We start from the raw sequence: 13,405 nt of genomic DNA on the forward strand, positions 1-13,405 counted from the left end.
GTCACATCCAGAAAGTGTCCTTGTACATGAGAGGATGGTACTTATATAGTACCTCCTTAGCCCTTTAGACCCCTCTATCTTGCAAACACCCCAAATACTAATTATCCTAACCCCCACTAACTTGACCCACTTTCGGCCTTCATTACATCATAGATAGCAGGAGAGGTAGAGACCCGCACCACAGCTCGTTTGTACCAGGTTTTTCACAGTCTCATACACCCATCGGTCTTCCAAAGACTTTAATAAACTCTCTCTCTCTCTCTCTCTCTCTCAGAGGGATCGACGTTGGATGAGTCAGAATTGGCTCCTTGGGATTGTTCCTACGACGTTAAAAAACTATCTATCTATCTATCTATCTATCTCTCTCTCTCTCTCTCTCTCGTCCAATGTCTAGCCGCAGACATGATAGAGACCCAGACCCGATGACCAGAACACGACACACAGATCACTCTGAGGGACCTCGCGTCATTGTTTAGACCCGGGATACGCCCCACGGGAGTCACAATAGCTCTGGTCTTACGTCGAGCCTCCTCGAGGAGAAAGAGACGCACGGGACCCCTTGACGGACGCAGCTTCCTATCACCGGCTATGCACCAGCTAGGGCGACATGACATACGGAGGATTCCGCTCCGCTCTAGTGTTTTTTCTTTTCATTGTCATACCCAGATGTATTTGATTATGTATGATCAGACTTAGGATTCAGCACGGGTGATGATGCTCGTTTTAGTAGCTCCACCCTTACTGTGATTTGTATCATGTTTTCTTTCAGTCTCATAGACCCATCGGTCTTCATCACTCTGAGGGACCTCGCGTCATTGTTTAGACCCGGGATACGCCCCACGGGAGTCACAATAGCTCTGGTCTTACGTCGAGCCTCCTCCAGGAGAAAGAGACGCACGGGACCCCTTGACGGACGCAGCTTCCTATCACCGGCTATGCACCAGCTAGGGCGACATGACATACGGAGGATTCCGCTCCGCTCTAGTGTTTTTTCTTTTCATTGTCATACCCAGATGTATTTGATTATGTATGATCAGACTTAGGATTCAGCACGGGTGATGATGCTCGTTTTAGTAGCTCCACCCTTACTGTGATTTGTATCATGTTTTCTTTCAGTCTCATAGACCCATCGGTCTTCCGAAGACTCTAATAAAATTTCTCTCTCTCTCTTCCATACCTCTCCCGTCCGCACAACCCTGTCCATACCTACCTCTCCGTCCGTACAGCTCGCCACCCTCAGAGAGTTTAAATTAAAAGCAAAAGACTCTCCATCTTAAACTGATGTATGGCTGTTTACTCTTTCAGACTAATATGTAGGTACTCTAAAATAATGTGGGTTGGTTTTGCACTCCTTGGGAGCTGCCATGTGCCCTCCCTAAAGCAGATGTACTGGAGGGTTTCTTGCTGTCCCATAGACCTTTTGGTCTCCAATGGACGTTAATAGACTTTCTTTCTTTCTTTCTCATGCCTTGAGGATCTAGAATGCGCAGTTTTGAGTGTCCTCTCACCGGCTATATATCTAGACACGGTGATGAGAGGGCATCTCATGAGAGAGATAGGTCTGCACTTCGTGCAACATGCAGGAGGTTGAATCAAACAAGCATTTAGCATTTAGATGTGTGAGGCTACAAACCACCATTTACAATGAGTAGGCTTGGCCCCTGCCTTATCTAAAACCCACCCATTCAACTCATAATTGCAACCCTCACCATCTCTATACACACTATAAAGCACCATATGCATTGAGAAGGCTTGGCCTCTGCCCTCTCTAAATGAACCCCACCCTGAACAACTCCTTGCTATGAACACTTCTCTAACTCAATGCCCCACTCTGAACCTCACAACTACAAGTGCCCTGACACAATGAGAGCAGTCACTTGCCACAATGCCAAACCTCTCAAGCACTACCACTAAATCCTAAACCAACCCTCTCATGGACATAACTTGCTGAAGCAGGCTGCATCCCTCTCATGGACATGACTTGCTTACCCCCAATAAAACGTTGAACCAAGACACTATGAATATCTCTCCCATCCTTAATCATGTGAAAATATCTCATAGGCTTGGGGGATAACGCTATTACATAGTTCCACACATGTACTATAAAGTCATATCTATATCAATATGCAATTTCTTCAAGCCAGCACTTGTTTGCACGTACTGTTAGTTGAGAAATGGGTTATAAATTACTCCGAAATTATTGTCCTTCATTCTTACTGATTATGTTAACTCAAGGTAATGCACTTGAGGATGTGATTTCTGGAAGGAGGGGCATGGCACTATTCTTTCTATACCTTTTTCTTGTCATATGAATACAAAAGACTTAAGTCAACAAGTAGTATCTACTACAAATAGATTTAAAAACTGAAGAAATATTAGGATTTCAACATACACCTATCACAAGTAGATAACATGTCCCAGCCCCGATGACTTTTATTATGCTGTAGTGTCATTCAATGTGTTCAAAATGCACAAATCTTTATGCCCAAAGAGCTACCTTATCTAATATGCCTCTCTATTTCTGATAGAATTTAACGCAATGGAAAAAGACAACAGCATGTCAAGTAGCAACAGCTGCCAGAGTATTAGGTGATGCATGCCATACTTTTATCAAGAGAAGTCTCTAAATAGCTAGGTGCTTGCAATAAGAAAATCAGATATTCATCCAAAAAATACAATATACCAAAAGTGAATAACAAATATAGATATGCTGAGTATTTTTTGGATTTTAGTGTTTATGTGGATATTTTTTGATGATTAAAGCCATATCTATGGGACAAAGATCAAGAAGTTTTTGGATAATTATGCCGTCCCCATTTGTCATTTAGTATATCCAAGTAGACATAAAACATCCTACCTGAATTTCCAACTGTGGCCAAAAATTTTCGGCGTTCTTGGCCTTTCCAAATAATTTCTTGGTACGTGTACACCGTGAACTTGGATGCCTTTGAGCCTTCAACAACTTCAGGCTTTTCACCCCAAAGAAGTACTACAAATTTCAAATTTGAAGATGCATGGAGCTGAGGTCCCAGCTTGATATACAGATCATAATTGTCAACAATGAGTGCAACACTGTAACAAACAAGGAATAATTTTGAACCTTAAGCAAACAGAGCCTTTCTCCAACGCAATTACTATGCAGACTCCTTGAGTATGAGCCACTGACCCCAATCCATCCTTTCTGTTGCTAGTATATGGATCCCTATTTCCAAGACATACCTATCTGAATGCGTATATATAAGTAAAAGCTCCTCAATGGATGATCTTGTACCCCGCACTGCATCAACTGCACCAGCAGCCATTATGCCTGAAATAAAACTTGTATTTCAGATTCCCACTGCTCATTTTATAAAACTGTATTTCCCATGTCATTATAAATAAGATTTAGAATAAATCATGTCAAACTTGAATCCCTACAAAATTACAGTTTATGGAACCAGAAAGGGTGACGGTGATCTACTTATCTGAACTGGTTCAGCTGTATAAAACTGTTTGTTCACATTATCCTTTCCCCACAAAAATCTCAGTACAAGACATTTATACTGAAATATGTTAGGATGCTTGGAAAGAAGTAGAAATAAAGAAAGAAAGAAAGTCTATTAATGTCCACGGGAGACCAACACGTCTATGGGACAGCAAAATTCCATCTAGTACATCTGCTTAGGGAGGGCACATGGCAGCTGCCAAGAGCGCAAAAAGCAACTCCAGTTATTTAGTAGTCTGATAATTAAAAACATAATCAGCCATACATCAGTTCGAGGCTCAGAGTCTTTTGGCTTGGATTGAAACTCCTTGATGAGTGCTATGCACTCATGGTATACTGCCCATTCCTTCCTACTAGCAGCCTTGACCTTGTCTAATTCCATTGCCTTATTAGTCAATTGAGCTCGTATGAGTTCCACAGCTATCCATACCTTGGTCCCTTTCAACTAGTCAGATTGTCAGAGCAGCTTGATCCATAAATTCGTGAGTTAAGTATAATGATAGTGTCCTCTAGAATGCAGGATACTAGTAGTTCTAGCATCCTCATCATCAACCATCCATCCAATGCTAGGCATGGCTGCTGTGACACGTGCCAAGTCTCACTGAAAGAGTCCTCCTCTTTCTATTCATGCGTACCAATGATGGGTCGGTTCAAATCTCCTCTTCCTCGCCTTCTCTCAGGCCCTTTCTCTTATATTGTACAATTGCTAAAAGTGGTTTTGTTTTCATAATTTGGTCTATTTCCACATGACTCAATGACGTGTTATATGATGTGGTATTCCCTTTCCCCCATCCCGGAACATTCCCATTCCCAGCATCAGAGATTTCAAAAATGTTCCCATTCCTTGGTAACTATGTAATGAACGTCAATGTGCTTAGAACGTGCATGAAATATTGGGTTCTATGCAATGGCTAAAGCACTATGACTATGACAGTAGATAGTGGGGGGAGATGTCTTACCAACATCCAAATCTACAAGTATTTTTTGTAGTTACATACACTCCAAAAGCTGCCTTGTAGTCAGCTTCACAGCTAGAAGTAGCAGCTGTAGGCTGCTTGTTGCAGAACCAAGAATGTGTGAAGATCCAAGCATAAAACACCTTGCCACAATTTGACACTGTAGTATCATATCATTGAGAACAGTCATGCCGTATAAGTGAAGAATCGTGGCCATATAGAAGGCCCAAACCTTGAGTGCTTTTAAGTATCGGAAGAAACGCTTCATATCCTGCCAATGCTATGTACTGGGACTATGCATGAATCTGCTCAGTTGGGAAAACATCATACTGAAAATCTAGGCTCATCTGGCAGATATATCAGCCAAACAACAGCCTATAGATAGAGAGTGGCATCAAATGGCTCAACAACATCATCCATGGAGAAACATAAATAAGGTTCAACAACTATTTTGCCGTCCTCAAACTGAAATCTCTTTAGGAACTGTACAATGTACTTGGACTGACTCATCATAATTACCCCAACATAAGCAAACTAAATGCCAAGATAGTAGTGTGGCTTGCCCACATCTGTCATGACAAATGAATCCTGTAAATCAGCCTTAAAGGCTGCAATATGCTGTGTAGTGGGTCCTATACAATAAGAATCAACAAGTCATCATCACATTTACGTACATAGAGAGTGCTCTCCATAGGACCGTTCTGAAAACCAAGGCTGATTAGATGTGTATGAGTCTTGGCATACCATGCCCGGGGTGCTTGCTTCAAACCATATAATACTTTGTGGAATTGGCATACCTTAATTTCACACCCTCTGACTTTAAAACCAGGAGGCTGAGAGATAGACCTCCTCTTGCAAATCTCCGTGAAGCAAACCGGTTTTGATGTCAAGTTGATGCAATTGCCAATGATAATGGGCTGCTATAGCAATGATGTACCTAATGGTCATAATGCATGACGTTCGTGCAAAAGTCGATACCCTACTGCTGAGCACAACCTTTTGCAACAAGGCAGCCCTTATAGGGGTCCACACTGCCATCAGCCTTTCTTTTGAGTTTATAAACCCACTTAGTGTCTATGGCATGCTTGCCTTTAGACAAGTCACACAACTCCCAAGTGTTGTTGTAATGTATTAGATTCAACTCGGGTTTAGCATCCATCCAATCCTTGCTCTCAAAAGCATCTTACCTTCTTCTTTTTTTGGAACTCCAGAAAATTATATTAGTGGAAGTTGTCTCCAAGAAGGATAGCAATTACATCTTTAGAAAACTTGCATATATGCCAAGTACTGAGAAAGAAAGAAAGAAAGTTTATTAAAGTCTTTGGAAGACCGATGGGTCTATGAGACTGTGAAAATCCTGATACAACAAGCTGTGGTAGTGGAGCTACTAAACGAGCATCCATACCAATGCAAAATGCAAAAAATGCAGAATGGTAGTACTAAGTCCCAAGTACAACATAGTCATGTCCATGGTCGACTATATATCAATCTCAGCATCATCATCATCAGCGGCAGCAAGATATCAGGATGGATGAGGCAGTGGAGGCATGAAGTCAGCAATAGAGTGTTGTCGGCCACTTAGAGGTGCGTAGCTCCTCTAGAGTGTTGTCTCCTGGTCGTAGCTCTGCATCTGACCACGGCTACTGTGACCCCTTTCGATCGGGCTGCGACTCGACTCGAAACAAGGAGGGGATGTCCCCAAGTGTGATCTATGTGTTGACCCTCTGTCTGAGCTGTCGGGTCACGGGCTCCGAGTCACGGTCATGTCAAGGACAGTCATAAATGGACTGCCTGAGGGATGCTCAGGAAAAAGGACAACTTGTTTAGAAAAAGATCATCAAAAACCCAATGATTTATGTCCTTCCAAAGAGTCCATAGTAGGGCCCAGTTTCAAACCCAGAAGAAGAAAACACACACACACAAATGGCAGAACTAAACTAAACAGGTACCTAAGAATACATGAACTCTAAAAATCTAAGAACTAAAAAGAAAATGGGCTATGAATCTCCCCACTTTGGATTTTGATTCTATGTTTATGGATCCTAAATATACCCAATGCCAAAATTCCAAAGATTAATGACTATAACGAAGGACAGAGCGGAGTTTCTTTATTACTTTTCTTGTATTATAGCTCTTTCTAGAGACAAATGCACTCTTACTTGTGCAAAGACGAGAACATATAGAATTGAAAAGTAATCACTTCATATTTAGCCATATAAAAAATGTTTGAGTCGATGTGAGGCATTCGTCTAGTATTCAACATAGCATACTCAGGTTGTTGTCATTTATCATAGATATCAACTTCTAAACCTAAGGAAGATTGAGTAATGCTCAGGTCCAAGAAACTACAAAAGATTCCACTAGCTGTACAATTAAGTTCACAAAACCCTCAATTCCTCCACCAAAAGAGTTTGGATGTTTGTACATAACAACTTCAAAGTTTGGAATGTCTAGGACAAAAAAGTCATCTATGAATCTCCTAACCTGACTTAGTTTATAGGGAAGGCTCAACTCAAAAAATTATCCACTGAGGCTGCTTACAAGAAACTGATGGCGGGGAAAGTGGAAACAGTGGATCTTAATAAGAAATGGGGAATCCGACAAGCTCTGGGCTGGTGGCGAGGAAGACTCAAAGAGATCTGGGAAAAGGGAATGCCAATTCAGACAAAGATATGCACATAGTAAATATAAATGTAACTTTATTCACTTTATTTATTAAAAACTAAAACCCATCAAATACCTTGATCTGCAACAAGCCATCTACATGAATTATCTGCAAAGAGTGCAACCTTTTCATTTGGCAAGATCCCTGCAACCCGAAGGCCTTCTGCAAACTCTAAAATTGCTTGCTTAAGCTGCATCAGACATAAATTTGAATGAATAAAACCCATCACGTTGAACATGCCAGAAAAACTGATATGAAGATCTAGGCTATAGTGCTGGAAACGATAATCATTGCAAAAGAAGGGCAAAGTTCGTTCTCAACATCAGATTTCAGAGACTTGAATCCATGAAAAGGGGGTGCTACCTTAACGAGGCACTAAGGCATGTAGATATTGTAAAATTTCAACTAAAGCAACTCTATTCAATTGATTCATCTATGGTGTATCCATTTTTTGCTATCTAGTGAGTTAATATGATATAGAAGGTAGAAATAAGTATGCCTCTAAATGACATTGAGTGAACTATCCTCTGCATAAGCTTGACCTGTGCTGAAGAAACTTAACAGAAGATTGGAAAACAATTATTTATAATGTAGCTACCTTGATCTGAGAAAAAATGTCTTTGGTATTAGCACTTATGAGAGCCATGGATGCTTTAACAGAGAAAAGTAACATATGGAAAAAACCAACATTGGACACTCTAATCACGAAATGTATAGCCAAAAAACTTAGACCATAAAATCTATGCCTTGCATGACGTCAAAAAAAAACCAACAGACAAAGGCATTAAATTACAATTCTTACTGCCCATTCATTCTAATTAGTAAAGTGACCATGCAAAATGCCCAAGAAGTTATCTCCTTTTCATATTTCACATAATTGATCCAATCTACCACTTTTGGATCAATAAAGTGACCATGCAAATATCCAAGAAGGTCTCTGCTTTTCATAGTTCACATAACTGAGCCAATCCCATCACTTTTGGACATCTTTACATGTTTCTATCCTTGGAGTGATACCTTCTTGCAGATATTAAAAACATAAGACTTCCTGCCTTTTTTTTTCAGGAAAGGAGATCCTTCTTACTAAGCGAACTGTCAACATATACAACAAACTTGTTCTTCCAGGATCTGAAAAGAGAACATCCAAGGTACGCAGTCTCACAGTTTGCAGAATCAAGCTAATCCTACCATCTTTGGACACAATAGCATTTTTGCAAAATAATTCTTCGTATGATCTCTTCATGGGAGATTAACAGCATAGGGCTTCCTCTTTTCCTCTTCTAAGTGAATATATGCAACGAAAACTTGTGCCTTTCTTTCAAAGATGAGGACAAAAGCAAGCTGAGGAAAATAAAATCAGCTTTTCTTGGTTCCACAATGCTCAACTGTGTAGATCAGAGCAACCTAAGGAAGAACATAAAGGACCTACGTTAGCAAACAACCAGCAAGGGAAAACCTAATGCTTGTCTCAATACCTCAAGGTCCCGTTTTTTTTCTTTTAAATCCTGAAAATGTGTCTTGCTTCTCCAACAGTATGGCTGAATAGCACTCAGTAAATATCTCAAAAGTACCTAGTGTATCTAAGTACAATGGTTTCACAAATTGCTCCGATGGGGATATAGCAACGTATGAGGACCACAAATCCTAGAAGTACAAATAAAGAATTGTCTTTTACTAGCCTTAACATTTTTAGTCAAATGTCTTATCACTAAGTCTACTTTGACATGGACAAATGTGTCCTTGCAAAGGCTTTGGGTGAGAATATCCAACACCCATTGACCTCATCCTGGATAAAATCCTAGGCATAATGATGAAATTTTTTTATTGTTTCATGCGTGCATGAAATATGAGATTCTTTGCAATGGTAATGCAACCCAAATTATCATGAGTGGGAGTGGCACATGTCCCTCCAAATGATGAAGACCATCATCATTTCATCAATCACATGGATTCCATGGGGGTTGCATGAACTGCTTTATACTTGGAGTCATTATGTTGTGGCTCAATGGGAGAATGCAAGAAGCCCTTGGACAAGAAAGTTTGATGTACTTTCTGACAACATGCATGGATTGCTTGCTCAAGAGGTTTCTGAAGCTTGCAAACCTTGTTCTCTTGCCTTGAAACTCCAAAAACTAGAGACCACTCCACATAAACCTGCTTTTGGAAATCTCTATTAGGAAGCTGCTTTGACATCCATCCAACCATAAAGTGCAATCATGAAACCACGAAGCTAATGACACATCAACCATGTCAAGCTAAGGCCATGAATTAATTGTTGTTCAAGATCATCTAGCTAGCCCCTCAATTCAGTGCTACATTCACAATAAGAGAGGTGTACAACAACTTCAGAATGAGAAAAGGGAGGCTTGAGGGCTCTAGTCTGCTTAAAAGAGCATACATGCCCTTGACATTGCAAACACATGAAAGAGGTGGGGAGGTTACCTAGGTGTTGCCTAGAAGGTTGATAGGACGTGGCAAGCCATCCACTTACCTAGGACATGGCGCCACCAGCTAACATGTGTCATACTTTCCACAACTGCCATGGGCTACATCACCTTAGGGATGCCTTGACGAGGTGCATGTAGATACTTATAACCAAAGCAAAGTCTATACTTCCGATTCCTTCAAATCTTGCATTCGTCAGTGATGACTCCTTCAAAACACTCATACTACTCAAAATGTATATTTCCGCATATGTCACTAGCTCACTACCAATTCCTGGCCTCTATTAGATACATGATCCATAAGCATGGGTACCTATGCTATGATGTTCATGGAGCTATCAAATTGCAAGCCTAAAAGAATTCTTTACATTTATTTTTAAATCATGATAAGAATTTGGTGGGAAATCCATGCTAGATCACTCTAGGACTTAAGTGGGAGTCAACCATGCAACCAATGGCCTGGGCAACAATTGCAATCTACTTCTCTGGTTCAAAATAAGAACCATTCTAGAAAGAAATCCTTCCTTAAGGACTCTTAGTAGCAGTCTTGTGTCCAAAGCTGTTGGTACTACCACCCATTTTGTTGTTCGTGAGGACATTGCTACAAGTGCTAATAGCTTCACAAAACTCAAGTTCATCCAAGCTGTCCAAGGTGAAAAGCCTTGCCTAATTAGTACTTTTTTAAGATTTCTTTTTATTCCTGTTGCTATATTTGTATTCTTTTATGAACGTGCTACTAATCTGTGTACGGGTTACTTTTTTGCAGAACTCGACAAAACTTTGTTCATCAATCAAATTCCCAAGAGTACTCTCACCTTCAATGCAGGCATCATCTTATGTTTGATATTATGTTTAGTGAGTAGAGACTCATGCTTGAGGTGGACCTCTCACTCAGATGTTACAGCCATGCATAGGCTAGGTCGTACAGAGACTGTACCAAAGGGACTGAAAGCCCAGCCTCCACCACAAGATTACTACACCAAGCAATGCTTGCTCGATGGTTCATTTACCATCGCTCTTTGATGTCGGAGTGATCCTTAGCACTGATGGAGGAGATACAACGTCGTAACACGAGGACTTGAGAGCATTGGTCTATGTAATTTTTAGTGAATATGGTCTCAGTGACATTTGGCCAGTGTATATACCTTTGTAAGACTATAATATATATATTCACATTTGGCCCTCATAGGCATATATTTCTAGTTTAGGCAACCGCGTTTGCTCTAAAGCAAAAGCACAACTTATCCTCAAACTAAAGGTTGAATTTAAAAGTAAAGTTCACCTAGGCAAAATTAATCGAGATTGCCACATGTCAACATGTGCATATTTTGTTTTTTATTCTAATATTTAGATTTAGCTTCATACTTCGCATTTGCAGTTTTTCGGTAACATGGGGGGGTCTTCACTTTCCATAATCCATCTCACCCATATCCTTGCTCCACTCCCACAAACTTCACAGGTGGTATCACACCCTCTCTCCCAAAGAAATCATTCAGACAAATATGCATCTATGAATCCCTAGAGACGATCCGAAGCCATGAACAACAACTATGAGAAATTTCATCACCGAAACTTACTCCACATTGGGGGCACACTTGCAATGATGTGGGAGCCCTACACACAGTTTAAGCAAGGCAACTTATCTTTCCATTAAGTCGGAAGGGCTACAAGAACAGGTATGCATAATTGCGATGCATACATAATATATACATATACATATATATGTACACATACACATACAACTTTATTTTATTTTTGCAAATGAAGTTTTGCATTAAGAGAACATACATTCATAGCTGTCGGCAGCTACTACTCAAAACTAAAAACAGTAATAAAAAACGTCCAACTGGGCCTGAGGAAGGTCTCCAAGGGAATGAGCATTCTGTAGAGACCGAAGCAAAGAACCTTCAAAGTATGGAAAAACATTCACCGAAAAGTGCTCATATTGTCGAATGGCACGAGCACGATACAATGACCAAAGAGCCCAATATCAACACCAGGAGAAGAAATGATCATACTCCGGGATGGGAGCATAGCTTCCAAACAACCAAAAATGCTTCCCAAGGAAGTGGAGGGAAAACAAGCTCGAAGCCTTGTCATCAATCTGAAAAAGAAATCCCGTGCAAGAGGACAGGTCCAAAACAGAAGATGCAAGAACTATACAAGCAATTATCCCGGTACGCACACACTTTTTTTTTTTTTTTTTGGGGGGGGGGGGGGGCGGGGGGGCGGGGGTTAAAATCCATTTGTCATTATATTACAAAGAAAGGGACATCCAATTACAAGTTCTCAAACGATATCATTATATGACAAGAAGGCAGGATAATCTTAAGGATGCCCCAAAAAACTGATACTTAGCAGAGATGGATCACCAAAGAATCGATGGGTATGGTCATTCCATACAGTCCATAGTGCCTACTAACGAACCCAATAAAAGAGAAGATCATAGCCCTACCTTACAAGGTGAAAACCAAATAGCCAGAAACGCTTGTCAAAACAAGCACTCGAAAAATGAGTCAGAAGACTTTTTTTTCCCCCCCCCAAAAAGAGACTTCTATTAAGTATTAAAGAAAACCATTAGAGCAAGCTCCATACGGGATACACCATGCAATGCATGAAAAGCTCAAGAGCCAAAAAGAAAGAATTGGGGCTGATAGTGCCATCTCAATCTAGTAGAAACCTCCGAGAAAAAGGAAGAATCCTTCCAAACTCGAAGAAATACAGTCCTTCTAGAAGAGGCTGCCCGTGAAGGGCCCTACATGCTAGCCCAAATGGCTATCAAAGTGTGAACCATGTCAGTCCAAATACCCGTGAACACCTGTGAAGGGTGTATCTGGGTGCCATCCAAGGCCTCTGTACATTTGGCTCTCCAAATGTGCTAAGAGGAAATGCTAGCCAAGATCTCCCAAGAGGTGTCCACTGAAGCATGAGAAGCCCTGAAGGGAGTAAGTGGTACATCCTGAAGAGAGCAGGGCTCTATCACTTGCCGGCGGACCAAGAGTGCCCAAGAAGAAGGCTCACCCTCATAAAACACCTAGGGCCCAGTAAGGGATAACCATGTGACCGAGCCCCAAGTCATGAAGAAAGGGGAAGTATGAAAAATGCTGAGTATCTTCGCAACCCCTTTCCAAATAGTCCTCGCCTGACTGCAGTCCCAAAGGCAATGTCGCACTGACTCCTCTGCAGAAAGACAACGAGGGCAAGTGGGATCTATTTCTAAGGGATTTCCAGAGCCTCCTCCAGAAATTCCTATGCAAATCTGTAGTGAGTCAGAAGACTTTGCCTTAGCAACAACGAAAAATCATAAGATTCATGAAAATGCCAACAAATATGAGGAATAGACTCCCATGGAGACTGGCATCGGTGACATGGAGCAATATGACGATGAGCCAGAAGCTGTCCGAACAGGAGTAAAATCTCACAACAAGAAGAACTTTTACCGAAGAGGAAGTTTAAAAGCCCAAACATACTGCAATCTTTGGCACCACCACCGAGAGGAGTGTGTAACAAACCAGATGTGATTAGCATGAAGAGGAACCATGGGGGAGCCAGCAAGACTTTATAAACTCATGCAACCATGATATCTGCCAACAGTAATGGATGGAAAACACTATCATTTGATTGAAGAACCCAGTCTTTAAGGCGGTCGAGCATCTCAAGATGAGGAATTCACAAATAATCAAGCAACATTCGTGACAATAGGGACCAAAGTGGTCTAAAATGATGCCCCAATGCAAACTGTCTGACAGCAATAGGGAAAAAGATAACCATACCATCTGTATCAATCACATCTTCCACAAAACAAATTCCTTTGGTCCAAACACACCCACGCACACTTTTTTTTTGGGGGGGGGGG

At 41.0% G+C, this 13,405-nt stretch overlaps 1 protein-coding gene across 1 annotated transcript in view; it reads right to left on the reverse strand.

The window, feature by feature from the left end:
* Positions 1-13,405, reverse strand: part of LOC147898051 (long-chain-fatty-acid--[acyl-carrier-protein] ligase AEE15, chloroplastic-like) — a 250,532-nt gene that overhangs the window by 213,992 nt on the left and 23,135 nt on the right. The window contains exons 3-5 of the mRNA XM_087379362.1: positions 7,181-7,295; positions 3,220-3,307; positions 2,858-3,072 (exon numbers count right to left, since the gene is read on the reverse strand). Coding sequence (XP_087235488.1) covers positions 2,858-3,072; positions 3,220-3,307; positions 7,181-7,295 — 418 coding nt within the window. The remainder of the gene's footprint in view (positions 1-2,857; positions 3,073-3,219; positions 3,308-7,180; positions 7,296-13,405) is intronic.

This window comes from Dipteris shenzhenensis, chromosome 9 (assembly GCF_047967505.1).
Source record: "Dipteris shenzhenensis isolate YYH24624 ecotype China chromosome 9, Dip_SZ_1.0, whole genome shotgun sequence".
In the NCBI taxonomy this organism is placed as follows: domain Eukaryota; kingdom Viridiplantae; phylum Streptophyta; class Polypodiopsida; order Gleicheniales; family Dipteridaceae; genus Dipteris; species Dipteris shenzhenensis.